Raw genomic sequence first — 17449 nt, 5'->3', positions numbered from 1 at the left:
GATCACTGTATCTTATATAGACTTCGTAAAAAATAATCTGGCGGTTGTGGTACTGTAGATAAGGGTGTCGTAGTAGGTGACGTTGTTATTAGATTCTGCACAGGTTGATAAACTTGTTTTTTAGGATCGGTCGTAGGTCTTGTTAGGCTAGAATACTTCGGGCGTTGATGCAGTTGCGTTCCTTTGGCCAAGGATGAAAGAGACAGCTTCTTGTGTGTACGCCGATTTCTGTAAAAGTTCAGGAGCGATTAGAGTTGGTCGAGAAAAGCTGGTGCTCTGAAGTTGCCTTGAGATCACTGTATCTTATATAGACTTCGTAAAAAATTTTAGTTACCAATCCCCACTGCGGATTAAGAGTGGATGCTATAGCAACTCCAGCTTATACCCTACTTACGTAGGTAAAGAGGCAAACCCTTTGGTGCTTCCTGTAATATGTTTACCTATTTTTTTAGCGTGCAGATAAACTTTACCTTGCAAAACAGGTTTTTGGTTCATGATACTTGTTTATTTACCCTTGCTCAAGCTCAAAACCAAAAATTAACTTGAAAAATGATAAATGAAGATTTAAATGAGTCAAGATGAACAGGTTAATTCGTTACGTAAATTCAATAATGTAACGAAAATGAAAAAAAAAACACTGAAATACAACAGGAATATCTTCATGTATCAACGAATACTTTCCAAACTCAGAGCCAAGACCTCTTTTTATAAACTATAAGAAATCAAATGATCTGTATAGTAGATAGCCTGTTACAAGTCAAGATATATTAAGGCTTAGTTGGTAAAATAAAACCCTCCTTATGAGGCCACCAAATGGGGACTCCTTGGGGAGTATGATCAAAGGCCAGTGACCCCAGGAGCATGGTACATGGGTCAATAGACCCAGAAGCTCCCATGAATACGGACTGCAAATCCAGTGACCACCCTAGCCCCACAGATAGGGACAGAATATATAATATACGAAGATGAATTGACAATAATAGCTAAAAAAAGTAGTTGAGGGAGAGTTCAAATATATATATATTTCTACTGAACCCAGTTTAAATATAATCAAAACTAAGCTGTCGTTGGGTTAGCCTTCTGTGGCCATTATGCCGAACTTAATAATATAAGGAGATTGTCAAATTGGCCCAGAAATATTTCACCTAACTTCAAGGAAATATTGATTATTGATTATTGATTAATTTATTGATGCCATACACAGAGTGCATTTGTTGAAACACGAGTAATTACATCACCCTAATCCACATGAGCGAAAAGCTCGTGCGTGGAATGCGATTCTAAATAAATTAACAAGTTTTACCTTTCGAAACGGCAGAAACTATGTTTATAACATAAAAAGAGAACAATTTAACGAACTTCAATAAATTAACATCACGATAATTAATTTCACATTAGTACGAAAAATATTATAATAAAGTTTACATTTATACATTAATCAAAAGATAAGGAAGAATAGATTCTATTATATCCATATTCAATCAACCATTGACATATTTTTTTTTAAATATGGATATATTCACAATTTTTTTCATATCAGAATCCAATAGATTATATAACTTCGGTCCTAAATAAAGGATATATTTTTGTCCAATTGATTTAGTCATTTTGTCTATAGCTAAATTATCACTCCCAATAAAACGGGTGTTATACATATTAGGTGGTTTTAATGTTTCTCTAATTTTATATGTATATAAAAGTATAGATATAGCGTATAACTGCCTAACGGAAAAAAAACTAAAATTATTATACAAATTTAATCGATGTTCATATCTGTCTTTTTTTAAGCAAATTCTAATTATGTTTCTTTGTAATACCTCTAATGGTTCTATAAAGCATTTATATGTCCCTCCCCAGCCAACTACACCGTAAGCTAGCGTTGACTGGATTAGGGCACAATAAACCGTTCTTAACCATGATAATGGGAGGAAGTTTCTAATCTCATAAAATTTATATAAACAGAATCTTAGTTTCTTTATGACATTGTTAATATGAGCATTCCATTTAAGATTTTTATCTATGGTTATTCCTAAATATTTAATTTCTGAAACATCCTCTATTTCCAGACAGTTGCAATTACACAAATGATCATTCTGATACTAGTGAATTATTATCTTAAAGTCATTAACATTTTTTAAGGTTCTACTAGAAAAACAGATATTTAGTTTTAGTCACATTAAGAGTTAGTAATCTATCATTTAATGCTTTATGAACCGAGTTTAGTGATGTTTGCACTATTACAAAAACTTCAGCCCAAATATTTCCATGGCTTAATATTAAGGTATCATCAGCAAAAGATATAAAACGTCCATTAATTGGGATATTGCAGAGTTCGTTTACATATATTAAAAAAAGTATTGGGCCCAATATAGTTCCCTGTGGTATATTTGAAGTTTGAGATTAAAATTTTTTTTTTCACCCAGAGCCAAAATTTCAAAAATTTTTCCTGGAATATAATTCCAAGTTGTTAAATTAATGTCAGCTTAGGGTAAAATAAGCTTTCATAAGGAGTCAGTCAAATTGAAACAATATTTAAAATGTCTTTTTTATTTGAAGTAAAATGCAAATTTCTGAGTATATAGGCCTATATAATACAGAAAGATAATGACAATAGCTAAAAAAGTAGTCGAGGGAGGGTTCAATTATGAATATTTCTACTATATTTATAATAATTAAATGTGATAGAAAATGATCTAAATGCAATAAAATAACTTGAGATTTTCTGCCTTTTGTTAAGTCTTTTAAGAATACTTGTCGTGCGTGGTACTGGTACGGCATCCGTCTACGCTTCGTTAACAAACTTAACATCCTGGAGAAATTTGAAAGGTTAGGCTTAGCAAAGAGGTCCCTTTTTTGGTACATCGTTTTGAAACGTTTAATTTCTTGGATGATAATAAATTAAAACGTATTCCGACAATCTGTGAGCGCATTAAGGTTTCCTTAAACCTCTAGGAGGTAGAAATCCGCACTTCTCACAAAGATTATGAAATCTGTCAAATTAATTAAGCATTCTATCAACGTTATCGAACGCCCGGAAATGTGTAAAATGGCGGATTGCCGTTGTTGCCACTCTATGATTTACAAAATGCCAAGATCGAGCTCGAAAAAATGCCAAGAAAGGCCAAGCACGAAATTTGAAAGCAGAAACGAAAATTAAGCGTAAAAATTTTGTTTTATACAGGTCACCGCGTTTTATAAAGAAAAGGAGTGGGTTCAAATTGACTAAATACCATTAAAAAAATATTTATATTCGCAACCGAAACGGCTCTAGATGGCGTTGCGGTGCCGACCTTTTTTTTAGCCACTTATTGCATAATATGTAGCATCAACGAGTGCGAAAAATGGGTTAATTTTGGAGTCGTTTCCGTTCTGTTGTACATGGAAATAATAAAGCGTGAAATCCAAAGGAAAACAATACCTTTTCATAAATGTAGGCGTCGGTTTTAAAACTGTATTTGTCAGTAATGTCTGACAACAGTGGCGAAGCTAAGACCCCCGAGAAAGTCTTTTCGGGGATTTAGCCGGAATTAAGCATATTATTTGATAGGAATTTAGGGCCCCCTGAAGACCTGGGGCCCTTCCGCATTGCGGGGGTGATATCTACGTGACTGTCTACTAATGCGCTACGTCTTACTGAATTCTGTCTACGTTCGAAAGAGGTCTTAGCCATTGTTTTCGGTGTAATTTGGGAGTTACACCCGACCGTGAAAACAATAAAAACTTACACAAACTAGAGACTAGTAAGTAGCACACCATGACATCCGCCCCGGGTGTCACCCCATGCTATGATATCCGCCCGTGTGTCATCCATGATAGCAACGCCGCCTATAAACGTTCCTTATAAAGACATCACGCTGCCTTATTCATAGATCATATATCTATGGCCTTATTTCCAAAACCACGTCACTTTGTACACAAATCTTAAGAAGATACCTAGTTTTGGAAATAAGGTAGCTCAATTGTTTTTATATCTCCCCTTATTTTTTTTATTTTGTATCAAAATTAAAAAAAAACTACGTTTTCGCAAAGAAAATCTAAGGAAGAATAAAAGATCCTAGAACCGAAAAAACTCTAGGTAAAATGCCAAGGTGTTGAAAAAAAATACCCAGATGCCCAGATCGCTCTCAAAATGTCAAGATCTTGGGAGAAATGCCAAGGAGTGGCAACATTGTTATTTTACTTGTTGACTTGTTGTTTCGTGGAGGTTTGTGCATGGGTTTGTGTTTCTTTATTCTTCACACAACACATATGATTTGCATTGGTTTAAAGTGGTCACGTGTGTTTCGTTTTTATAGTTTTTCCCCATTGGGTTCATTTAGTCACGTGGGTCGTCTGCTTAGAATCAAATCCTTTCGTTCTGCTATTGGAATAAAGCGTAAATGCCATTGGAATAAGTCGAATAACGCGTAATAGCCAGGGCCGTCTTAAGGCATAGGCTAAATGGACTACAGCCCAGGGCCCTCAGCCAGTTTTGGTGCCCCGTAAAGGCCCGCCATACAGCCTCTACTCTAGGGATAAGGGTTTAGTTGGTTAAATAATATATATGCTCATTTAATATTATGTATCATTTAGTTATGTCTAAAGTAATTTGACTCATCGCCACATCGCGTATCATACGGTATCAACAATTTCTAAACCTAACAGCGAGTCACTGTCAGTAAAAATCTTATTTTCAATAGGCCTATGTTATACATTTGAAATTAAAAGTTTTGGTTGATTATTGTGTAGTTGAATTTAGACAACGAACATACAAAGGCTGACCGTTGGGGATCGCAAAGGTTTTAAGATATAATTAAGCCAGGGCCCCAAAAGGTCTTAAGACGGGCCTGCTATCAAGTACTCGATAACCCGACTACTTAATAATATTACTCAAGGTTTTTTTTAGTTACTCGCCTCAAATAAGATAAAGTTTCCCCTAAATCCAGTACTCGATTACTCGAGTCAACTTCAATATTACTCGATGAAAATAACCGGCTCGATTGCCTAAGATCACTAATCGCAAAGCCCTAATGGATAATAGAAGGAGTTTAGATAAGCCTCGTCTAAATAAGGCTAGTCTAATACTCAGCATACGTATGTCACCGAATTCTACGTACAATTCTTTTAAATAAAAATTTCTATTTTCTAACGATCATTAAACGAAAATTGTGGACTAATTCGCCCAAAACCATAATCGTGTTTTCTCAATATGGCATCATTCGCTAATATTATTACATTTCTAAAATGAAAAGGAAAACTCTGATTTGACTAAATTTTGTTTGAAAATTTCAAAAGTGCATGTATTCCTCTCGGGAAAGTCTCATAAGATCGACTTTCATAAGATCGACTGTTGATGTTCATAAGATCGACTGCTCACAAGGTCGACTTTTTGAAGTCAAATCAATGTCACCTGATAGTTAAGCCATAGAAAATAGAATGGCTTATTAGCCTTTGACAACTGTACTAGTACTACTAGGTAAGGCTTATATTTAATATAGTCGATCTTATGAACATGCCATTTGGTTCATAAGATCGACTAAAGTATAGTAGCAATTTGATAGTAAGATTTCTTCTATAGTATTAGGAAATCAACCTATTCTCTATAGCAACGAAAATTTGATATAGAATTTAAAAAATATATATTTTTGAAACACGGTAATTTCTCATAAAATTTTAATCGAAATATTTGTGTGTTTTTTTAAATTGGTAATTACCTACTTATTTAAATTTTTAAACTTGAGTTAAATTATTCGGAAAGCATCCAAATTATATATTTGCTTTCAACCAGACGGCGACACGGCATAGGTTTCGTTTGCAATAAACAGTATATGTTTTTTTAACTAGTTTTAGTTATATTCATTATTATTTAAAATTATTTATGTTAAACCAGCATTAATAATGCCGGTTTAAATGCTTTTATTTAAATAGTTTGAGACTTAAGTTAATTAGAAAAGTTCAAGATTAAGACTTGGATTAAACTTTTAACTTGCACAACTTCCACTAATGGTAAGAAACAATTTAAAATTCCATTTCTATTGGACTTTATAGAGTAGTAGCACTCCGTAGCTTTGGCCATGGCCGCTATTGTGGGCGCGAATTTTTTATGAATAGGAAAAATCATGGGTGACGTTGTGTGACGTAGCACTGCCATTACTCTATTGTCACTTAATACCTATAAATAGCTGATTAGTTTGATGATTAATTGATTAATGATTATTAAGAAAGACTCATTGAGTACTTGACTTATTGCTCAAATATAAATGAAATGGAGGTTAAGTTATTTTACTAATTTAAACTTAAACTTGTTGTAGACCTCAGACATTGTCCCAGTGAGGCAGTGACCAAAACCTATTGACATTGAACATTTAAACAATGACTGATGACCGTAATGAGATGCATTTTTAGAATAGTCAGGACCGCGACGGAATACCAAGGGCTTCTAATTTTGAAGAAGTCTCTACCTCCTCAAATATCTATATAAAAATAAATTGTCCCTTAATTTTTTGGCTTAATTTCAATAATTAAATAATATGCATATTTGGTTTGAAAATTATTAGACACTTTGAGGACCAAATAAACAAATTATTTGATATAGTATTAAATATTTGGATACTATACAGTATTTGATCAAATATTTTAATGACAAAATTATTTGACTTTTCAAATATTTGATATGGTCCCTAAAAAAGGTATTTGCACATCCCTATTTAAAGGAAATTTGTTTATTAACAGAAAATCAAATGATTGAGCAAAATGCAAAATATATTTATTTCATACAAGCCAGATTTAGATATAAAGGACATCGCACTTCTTCTATGGGATTTGGCTTTCGACAGATTTTGTTACTATCAATAGAGTTTTCTTGCCAAGATTCGCGGTGCTTCCCAAAACAGAGCGTAGGATTTGGTTATTTTCTGATCGCATGATGAACGAACTCGGTAAATAAATAATTAAAGATTGGCTAAAATCGATAAATAATTAAAGATTGACTAAAATCGATAAATAATTAAATATTGACTAAAATCGATAAATAAGTATTTCATCTGTTGCGGTGTGACTGTTTCTTTCTTATCAGCGAGTGTTGAATGGGGGATTCAACGAAACGGTTAATCATATATATTCTGAATTTTTCTGATTTCTTATGTATTTATTTTATGTTATGTTTTCTTTATTATTGCTCATAAAATATTGAACAATAAATTATTCCACGTACGAAAATTCATCGAATAATAAGTTGCGAGAAAAGAAATAATGAATAATGAAGTAGAGGTGTAAAAATCTTGGCAAGAAAACTCCATTGATAGTAAGCCAGGACTAGCGACGCGCGAACGTAGAACGCTAACCGATGGGCCGTGAGTCCTTGACTTCTTTTAACAAATAGACTATACTAAGTTTTGTCCACTTTTGACCGCTGATAGGAGCTAGGGAAAAATAGCAATGGACACTTTTGCTCCTTTGATCAAGCTTAACAACATGTTTCAATTTCAAAAAAATCTGTCGAAAGCCAAATCTTATAGAAGAAGTGTGATGTCCTTTAAAAAAAAATTAAATATGAAGTCTATATATTTACATTGACTAGTTTGGTTTAACAAAAAAAACTCCCGACAAATTGAAAGTGAAAACAATTTTTAAAAAGGTTTTTGGAATGAACATAATATTGAAAACGTTATAATAGCGCGAGATTTTTTAAAAACAATATTAAAAAAAAACAAAATTTCCGATATGCAAGAAAAATGCGTTAAATTCGATAACCAACCTTAGGTAAAAACAATTTGAAATTCTTCCATGATTTGACCGCAGACTGGACAACGAAGAGATAGAGGTTCTTCTCGTCGCGCAGCTTGATCCGCAAGTTCCTCGGCGCATTCTTGGCAATAGCAGAAATGACGGCATAGCATGGCCATGCGACTTCGTGGGACGGCCCAACACACGATGCAGGTCAAAACTTGAAGATTGGCAGCGGCTTCTACTTGAACTTCTTGAACGGGAGCATAATTCAAAGGAGGGAGGATCGGTGCCGGAAAATATTGTCCATAATCGTCTGCGGGAATTTGAAAATCTTCTTCGTCGTCGTCGTCCTGGGTGTTTGCGGCTTGGGCGTCTGCGGCGAGAGCTGGTCCAGCTAGAATCTGAGCGGGAACAGGAACCGGAACCGGAACCTGCGCTGGAAGAGCTAAGAAAATATTCGGCGCTGCGTCATCTAGAAATAATTCAAACAATATTTATTATGGGCCAAATACATCTAAGTATATCTGTGTACCTTTTCTTGAGGTACGTCTGGGTCAGGAATCACAAAATGTTGCCCAGGCTCTATTCTGTGTTTGACTCTATCTATAAAATCCCCGATAGTAAAATTTCCATTGCCATAACGTTCGGATAATCTCATAATTGCTCTAAAAAATCAAATAACAATTGAATTAGCGAGGAAGAAATTACTTAAAAATATAGATGAAAGCAACTAACTTGTTGTTATGGAGATATTTTTTGTTACGCCCACTACTAGAGGCCTGCGCCGATCTGATATAGGTCGGCGGCGGCGTTTGACCCAAAATATACCGGCGGCGGCGGCTTACGCCGGCGTTTAGGCCTACGGCCGCGGCGTCTTCGGCGTGGCCAAAATGACCGGCGGCGGCGGCGTACGCTGGCGTTTGTATAAATTTTAGAGCTATTTTTTGTAGTGACAGTTTAAAACAAGACGTACGACGGTCAGAATACACACAATCCTTCTAATGTGTTAAGTTTGTTTGAGCTATTCACAGCAACCTGCAACGCCGGTATCACAACCAATATATATCCACGGCCACACATAATTGTATTTACACTTATTTGTTACTTGTGGTCATACGTTGCAAGCATCGCGTACTGCTCCGATAAGTGTCACACTTATTTGTTACTTCAGGTCATACGCTGACCAAAAAACCTTACTTAAAATTAAAATTAAGCAACGTAATTGCAATTCTATGTGCTATGGAAACCACCGCTATTCAAAAATATAACTTTCATGAAAATCGGATTTAAATTAAGGAACATTATGTCGACTTTCAGGCGGAAATATAAAACCACGAACATTGGGGTCCCGTAAATAACCCCGAAAACTATACTTAAATTTAATATTTACTGATATAACCGAAGTTGTAGTTCCACTGAATTCTAACCTATCCAATAATATTTTTTTTAACGTTACTGGACTTAGTTTTTAACAAAATATCAACCACATAAAGCCAAACTACCGAAAACGGTAAGTCGGGCAATGCCCAACTTCTTGGGCTCCGATTTGAAAACTTTATGAAAGGCTATCAATGTTAATGTATGTACATTCGAACGAGATATCATTGACTCTTCTAGTTATAACCGTTGAAGAGGTATGCGCGACACGGTGCCATCGGCGGCATCGGCATCGGCGGCAACGGCTACACTGTACGTGAGACTAATACACACAAATCCTTAGGATTGTGTGTAAAAAACGCGACCAGAAGGGCAGTGTGTCAGAATTTATAGCCCGGTGTACCTAGTAACAGATACCATACCACCGGAGGCCTATCATCATAGTGCCCTACGCCAGCGTCCCCAAGCCCGGACAGGTGACAAATCCAGCATGGGTAGGAGTACCCCACTACTGATGGTCGCACCTTTGACGCAAGCCACTCAACCCAGCAGAAGGAGCAGCAATGGGTGGACCAATCCCCCTTCGCACACAGCAGTTCGAGTAAGAGTGGATGCTCCTAAAGGGGAACGGCGAGCACACAGCTGCCCAAGTAACCCGACACAGCTGGCACCGGAGATCCCAGTGTGATTCCAAACGGGCCGCATATGGAGGCCCGCCGCCCCACAGCAGGCTACCCAATCCGCCGAGGCGGCCAGTTTGCACGGACCCTCTCCGTTAGCCTGAGCCGTAGCTCAGTATCCAGCAAAAACCTGACCGAAGTCGGAGGTGGAGATAGGACCATTTGTTCAGAGCTAACGTCTCCCAGTGCGCCACCGCCCTTATGGGTTACAAGAGCCGGACCCCGACTCCCCGGTAAAGCCACCAGTTATTGCACACTCTATCCCATTTATGGCCCGACCAGAAGGGCAAGGGCAAATACCAACTCGTACTAGTCCTTCCATGGACTAATTAGTGTACTTCACACTGGGACGCCTCGTTTCCGAATATTTGCTTCGGGTGATTGTTAAATGTGCGCTCTGGCGGCGGAGTTAGGAACTAACGGAAAACAAGGGTCAACCGGGGAAGAAGGAAAAGGGGGGGGGGACATATCGATAAACCAAGCAACATTTAAATTTAAAGGGAATTAAAATGTGGATAAGCCTTGGTTATATTAGTGACTCTCTCTATAGCCAAGATAGCAATGCTGGAATCTATTGACGCTTAGTGAAAATGCTATTACTCTGCGGCGACCGAAATCCGAAAACCAAAATTTGACGTTCGACGTCGTGTTCAAATGTAGTTATTTTCAGGTAAATGAAAACCAAGCTTAATATACCAAAAAAAAAGTGTATACAGAAAAAAAAAGAAACGGCGGCGCGCCGTTCTTTGTATCGGCGGCGGCGGTGGCGGCGTGCGCCGATTTTCGAACAATCGGCGGCGGCGCGATAGGCGCGTTCAAAATTATCGGCGGCGTTTAGCGGCGGCGCAAGCCTCTACCCACTACGAATGACTTCGTCCTGTTCTACCCGCAAAGGATAGTCCCTTTGTTCCCTATCTTCTACCATTCTCAGTTTGTCTAAAAATAACTTTAATCATTATAAAAAGAGAAAAAAAAGGGTAAAAAATAGCTTCTCTACCTACCAAGGTACAGGTAAATATTTGGATGTTTGGTTGGCAGACTTCGATTAAACTGAGAGTTAAACGACTCTACGCCGTTGTTCGTTCTTTTGGTGCGACCGTAGACAGAGATGCTCTCGGCACCAACTACGTCCAACCATGAATCTATTTAATAGATTCATGGTCCAACCAATATTGCTGAAAATAATGAGCTAAGGCGTTCAAACTTCCAGTGTCGACGTTTGAATACTGCGATTAATAAAAACTTTGCTTTTTAAAAAACGAAAAAAGATGTAAAATATTTAAACTATATTAAATTTACTAACCTGAAGCAATGAAAGTTCAGCAATTTTACCCATTATGTGAGCAAGCCCATGGGACATGTCGTCAGCTTTAAGAAGTGGCAATATCATCATGAGTTTCATGATACCGTGAGCATCTTGACGATCCTGATCTCTTTCTTCATACATTGCCAAGAGTGCTGGTCTCCAGGGCCGTGCTTAGGGGGGGGGGGGCGAACCGAGCGGTCGCCCAGGGCCGCTAAAATTTTACAATTGTGTCAGTTTCGCCCGGGGCCGCGAGACCTCTAAGCACGGCCCTGCTGGTCTCTTCTGCGTTTTGCGGTAAATTGCCTATTTTAAGAACTAAGGAAAATTTGACAACGGACAATTTTGATCCTTTGACCCGCTTTGGCATTTAAAGGGCATAGCACTTTTTCTATGGGATTTGGCTTTCGACAGCTTTTTTCAAATTGAAACACATTGTTAAGCTTGATTAAAGGAGCAAAATTGCCCATTGTCATTTTTCCCTAGCTCCTATAGTTTGTCCAGTATCAGCGGTCAAAAGTGGACAAATCTAACGTCGTTAGTGTATAGAGTGTTGTCGTCTGATACGATTTTGAAAACTTGTAACGTCACAGCTGTAGTGTTAATAGTGGCCGCCATGACAGTTACCGTTTTTTATCAATAGGCAAATTACAATGGTGACGTCGCAGGGTTTCAGACGACAACACTCTATATAGTCTATAGTCTAGATTAACGTTCTACGTTCGCGCGTCCCTAGTCCGGGCTCACTATCAATAGAGTTTTCTTTCCAAGATTTTTACACCTCTAATTCATTAGTTCTTTTATCGCAACTTATTATTCAATGAATTTTCGTACGTGGAATTATTTATTATTCAATATTTTATGATCAATAATAAAAAAACAACATAAAAGAAATACTAAAGAAATATATATGACTAACCGTTTCGTTGAATCCCACATTCAACACTCGCTGATAGGTAAGAAACAGTCACTCCACAACAGATCAAACACAATTAAAACTCAATACTTAACTATTTTTTTACTGAGTTCGTTCCATTGAGTTGGGAATAATACTATCTAGAGCCCCAGTTCAAATTTTCCCCATAGGCTTTAACACAGCATTAGTGAAGATAGGAACGAAAATCATGGGAGGGTTATCAACTACGACAAAAGCCACCTATGAGCGAAAAATGCAACTATTTAAATGAAAAATTCTTCGATGTCCCCTGCCGCCACCTATTAGCGACTTTGTGAACTATTATAATTTAAAGCTAAAAAACAAAACAACGAAGTTTCTTGGTAAATCATATTTCATTTTGAAATAATTTAGAGTATTTTAAAATATTAAATTGCACTAAAACAAAATAAAATATGTAAAAAATGAATACAAATAAATAATAATGAATATAAATAAATAAATAATGATTATAAATAAATAATAATAAATATAAATAAATAAATAATGATTATAAAAAAATAAATAATGAATATAAATAAATAAATAATGAATATAAATAAATAAATAATGAATATAAATAAATAAATAATGATTATAAATAAATAAATAATGAATATAAATAAATAAATAATGATTATAAATAAATAATGAATATAAATAAATAAATAATGAATATAAATAAATAAATAATGAATATAAAAAAATAAATAATGAATATAAATAAATAAATAATGAATATAAATAATAAAGAATATACATTAACTATTACCGTTTACCTCGCCAAGTTTTTATGGGAAGGGGAAACCGAATATCTCGGGGATAACTCCTTTAAACAGTGGGGAGAGAACTTGCAAACTCAACGCAGAAGGCGTGGTTCTGGATTCTCACTAGCTGGGATCGAACCCTGTTCCTCTTGCGGCGAGGCGAAAGTGCTAACCACTCCGCCATCCCACTTTCCAGTGTACGTTATCTGTAAAAAGTTATCTAAGTAATGGTCTAACAATTTATTTTCTTCTTAAATAGTACCATGCCAGCTCTAAAATTTGTATTTAAGAAAAGTGAAGGTGTTGCTGTGTTTGTAAGCATTTTAAAAGTGGTGTTTTTCCTGAAGTCTTCCTCTGTAAAATGATCACCGCAAACTGCATCTGTTGCGTTTGGAACCCAGTCTGATCTTCCAATGGCTTTGAGCCATTTTTGCAACAAAGGATTAACTTTATATGGAAACCTTATTGTAATTTTGAATTATTTAGAATAAAAATGTCTTCTATTTTTTGGAATATTAGTGCTGCTCCTACTTATGCCAAGAAACTTTTTTGTTTCTTCCATTATTTTCGCAAAACGAAACTGCGCATTTGCTACCCATTATGCTTAAAATTCACTCAAAATCTATTACAAAATAGTAAAGAACTCACAAAAGAAACCTTTATTGTTTTAATAAAGAGTTTTCAGATATACATGACTTTAATTTAAAAAAACGCGTTTTCAAAAAGTTTATTAAAAACGCGTTGTTTTCCCTCTTCAATTCAAAAGTTAAAATTATAATAGTTCACAAAGTCGCTAATAGGTGGCGGCAGGGGCCATCGAAGAATTTTTCATTTAAATAGTTGCATTTTTAGCTCATAGGTGGCTTTTGTCGTAGTTGATAACCCTCCCATGATTTTCATTCCTATCTTCACTAATGCTGTGTTAAAGCCTATGGGGAAAATTTGAACTGGGGCTCTAGATAGTATTATTCTCAACTCAATGGTTCGTTCATCGTGCGATCAGAACGTCGACACGTCGTACCAACAGAACGAAACCAAATCCGACCCGGCTCCGTTTTGGGAAGCACCCCGCACCCCTAATTTTGGCAAGAAAACTCTATTGATAGTGAGCCCGGATTAGCGAGGCGCAAAAATAGCGATGGGCCTGACTTCTTTTAACCAATAGACTATACTAACAAGGAGACGACCCGAGGTGTAACACACCGATTTAGTTCAAACTCGGGGGTTTGGTAGACCTTCATGTAACTTGAAAAACCTTAAAGGGAAATGTCTCCATAGGCAACCGTTTTGGCATGGCAACCAAAAATGTTTTTGACAACTTAAAATAGAAATTTTCCCATTGAATATAACATGGGAATCTGAACAATTTTAAGGGTACCCCATGTAAAACAATTTAATTTCTGAAAATGCTAGAAATAGAAAATATAAATGAAAAAATTCGAAATTGATTAATATTTTTACATCGGGTACCCATAAAATTGGTCAGATTCCCATGTTAGTTCCAAAGGGAAAATTTACATTATGTGTTGTCAAAATATATATTTTTTTTATTGTCAACGTTTTCTATTCATAATTTTGCTATTTATTGCAATATACACTCTTAAGAAATGATACCTTAGCCACGGCCGTCTCGAGATCTGCTTCGCGCTCATAGCGGCCCAGGCGATCGTACGAAAATCGCGTATGGGAAATGAGTTCAAAAACTTCTCACATCGTTTTCTGGCGCTAGTCTAGCCCCCCCTTGAGAAAATTCGCAGCCATGTTATCGAATGGGAGGAACTGCGCGGAACTTTGGAATTTCAATTATTATCGCGTAATGTGTAATTTTTTGTAAAATATTTTTTTAGTAATATTTAAGTTAATTAATAATAAAAAAGTTAAACACCTCTTGAGATTTTTTAACGCAAAGTAAAGTTTTGAAAAACGTTATTAAAATTTGGTCATTCCGGAGCCAGAAGTCGCCGTCGACGTTTTCTGTATATAAATGTAAACATAAACACGTGGTTCTCCTTATAGCTGTATTTTTGCTATGTAGTAACTTAAAGAGGCCTTTGTTTTGTATTAATGTTTAAAAATTTATTTTAATTAAAGTAGTGAAATAAATGAATTTTAATTAAATAACTGTCACTTGGAAGATCACTATGAATGAAAATAGTGATGGAAACTTGGAAGGTATTTAAATCTGATAAATATAATAAACCAATGTGAATTTCCCACTGAATGATACACAACTAAAAATTTAGAAAACTAGAATTTACAACTTGAGTACTTTTCAAGAAAGAGGCTTATGCACAAGTTCATTCACTTTCCCAAATTGGCTATTTTTAACAATAGGTACTTTTGTTTTTTTTTGGGTTTTGTTTATTTTTTTAGATGTATTATTTGTCAAGGATTACAATAATGCAAAAAGTTTTAACCGCAATTTATTATTTAGAAAGTTATGATAAATTTAGTTTTGTTTATTTTTTTAGATGTATTATTTGTCAAGGATTACAATAATGCAAAAAGTTTTAACCGCAATTTATTATTTAGAAAGTTATGATAAATTTAAAATTGTTACTTGCCAGCAATTTTTACCTAGGAGGCTAGGAAAATACGACATATTTCGAGATTTTTGTACGTGTTGGATGAGGTAGGACTGATGACGAATTAGATTTAACGACAAGATATTACTAAATTTTTAAAACGTGTGCAAACCGAAAATGTGTTTACGGCTTTTTTGGTTTTGTTATTGTTTTTTGTTTATTATTTGTCAAGGAATACAGTAATGTGAAAAGTTTTAACCGCAATTTATTATTTAGAAAGATATGATAAATATAAAATTGTTATTTGCCAGCAATTTTGGGTTAAGTGTAGAATAGCTGCCCCCCACCCGATTTTTTTATATATTTTTTTTGGATAGAGGGCAAGATGGGGATTACTTTAATTTTCATTTTTTTTTTGGCGAAAATGAATATTAACAAAGATATGCATTTTTAAACATTGGCCTTTTGCAGTGAATTTTCCCTAGGACGATTCTTTAAATTATTAGATTTTAATGCGTTGTGGATAACGTGGCGCTGATGACGAAAAAGAAAATGTGGAAATGCAAAACATAATAACTTACTTTTATATTTCAGGTATTTTCGCCGTATTTCAATGCATTTTAGGGGTTTTGGCGGGGATAATAGGTTAGGTTATTTATATTATTAGGTTGGATTAATATCGGGTTGACGATACTTGATGCGTCAGGCTTGGTGCTGTCCTCTAGGTTGCGTTATAGATGGCCCATAGCTTTTTTTAGTATGGGGTTGGGGAGGCGCCGCGCGCCCCCAGCGCTCGAGCGAAGTGAGTGCGCGGCGCCGTTAGGCGCCAATACTTAGAATACATTCGACGTTGTTTAAGTCAACATCACACAGATGACATATAATATGACATAGTATGGTTAAAAAAAGGCTAAAATGCTTTGAAATACGGGAGAAATTCCCAACCCTTAAAAGTTAGTACTGTTTTGCATTTCAGCCTTTTTCTTTTTCGTCATCAGTCCTACTTTATCCAAAAAGTATTACAATCTAGTAATTTAAAGAATCGTCCTCGTCATCAGTCCTACCTCATCCAACACATACAGAAATCTCGAAATATGTCGTATTTTCCGTTGTAAAAATTGCTTGCAAGTAGCAATTTTACATTGATCATATCTTTTTAAATAATAACTTGCGGTTAAAACTTTTTGCATTACTGTAATCCTTGACAAATAACAAACCAAAAAAACAAAATAAAAACACAAAAAAAACAAAAGTACCTATTGTTAAAAAATCCCGATAGGGTACAGCTCTCTCTATGAATGTTGTTACTATAGCCATTAACATGATAAAGCTTTGCTGCGGATACCTAAGGTTTCCTCTGTCGGACAATTTTATCAATCCAACTAATGGTGAGTCAGAATTAGGCTGTGATACATTTTCAAGGCACAATTTGCAAAAATGTTTTTCCTCTAGGATTTGTACTACATAACCAGCCAAGTATGCGATACTTGCTAGCCGTAAGGTGCATCTCTGTGTATCTGGGTACTCATAACTTCAGATGGTAACGTAACTTCATTGCCGTTAAAAATAGTTGAAAATCCATCGAGTCTAGTATCAATCATGGCTGATAGATCTGTGAAGCTGTCTTGGGGAACGTTAGATGTTTTAGGTTTTGTTAATGATATAGTGCCTCTCTTAAGGTAGGATTCCAAATTGAATATAGTTTCTCTTGCATCAAGCATGTCATTCCCTCCAGCCATTTTCCTGAGAATGCTGAAAAACATTTCAAAATCATCGCTCGTTAAATTTCTTGTCAAGACAAACTGGAAACCAGATTTAAGGAGGTATGACACGCAAGATATTGTAGACAATGAAGTTATTCTAATAGATATTATAGATTAATATGTTTCCTTTGTCAATTGTAACATAAGGAGCTGCAACCTCCCGTTGCACAATATTTTCTTTAATTTGCGGATCTTTAGACCTTGATAGTAATCACTTTCCTTAAAATGTCCCACTACAAACAAATCTTGCGTGATGCGTAAGCTTCATTGACACCAAAATCTTTTCTAGATATGTTCTTAGTCCATAATTTGCATAAACTTTCATCAAAAGTATAATTATATCCACTTTTGCTTTCATCAACTGGAAACTGATGAAATTATACATTGATATTC

General features: G+C 35.6%; 1 protein-coding gene and 2 long non-coding RNA genes across 3 annotated transcripts; 1 reads left to right on the top strand and 2 right to left on the bottom strand.

The window, feature by feature from the left end:
* Positions 1–7722: 7722 nt before the first annotated feature.
* On the bottom strand, positions 7723–8933 carry LOC149923115 (uncharacterized). Its single transcript, XR_016477385.1, has 3 exons — positions 8443–8933; positions 8240–8372; positions 7723–8179 (listed from the first exon to the last, which is right to left on the bottom strand). It is a non-coding gene; the product is annotated as an uncharacterized LOC149923115 (long non-coding RNA).
* Positions 8934–12860: 3927 nt separating this feature from the next.
* LOC149923114 (THAP domain-containing protein 1-like) lies at positions 12861–13367 on the bottom strand. Its single transcript, XM_090162351.1, has 3 exons — positions 13300–13367; positions 13031–13229; positions 12861–12974 (listed from the first exon to the last, which is right to left on the bottom strand). Exons 1-3 carry the CDS (start codon positions 13365–13367, stop codon positions 12861–12863), a joined length of 381 nt encoding a protein of 126 aa, XP_090018477.1.
* A 1526-nt stretch (positions 13368–14893) lies between these two features.
* Positions 14894–16971, top strand: LOC149923113 (uncharacterized). Its single transcript, XR_016477444.1, has 3 exons — positions 14894–14940; positions 16607–16681; positions 16746–16971. It is a non-coding gene; the product is annotated as an uncharacterized LOC149923113 (long non-coding RNA).
* The last annotated feature ends 478 nt before the right edge of the window (positions 16972–17449 follow it).

Source organism: Leiobunum rupestre, chromosome 11 (assembly GCF_980474605.1).
Source record: "Leiobunum rupestre chromosome 11, qqLeiRupe1.1.hap1, whole genome shotgun sequence".
NCBI lineage: Eukaryota > Metazoa > Arthropoda > Arachnida > Opiliones > Sclerosomatidae > Leiobunum > Leiobunum rupestre.
Note: the sequence above shows the minus strand (reverse complement) of the source record. Positions and strands in the feature narration are given on the sequence as shown.

Excerpts from the sequence above, each read along its gene's own strand:
- LOC149923114 (XM_090162351.1), bottom strand. The coding sequence starts at position 13,367 with ATGGGTAGCAAATGCGCAGTTTCGTTTTGCGAAAATAATGGAAGAAAC. Across the intron at positions 13,230-13,299 it reads AAAAAAGTTTCTTGGCATAA|GTTTCCATATAAAGTTAATC; the intron begins GTAGGAGCAGCA and ends AATTACAATAAG. Across the intron at positions 12,975-13,030 it reads CAAATTTTAGAGCTGGCATG|ATAACGTACACTGGAAAGTG; the intron begins GTACTATTTAAG and ends AACTTTTTACAG.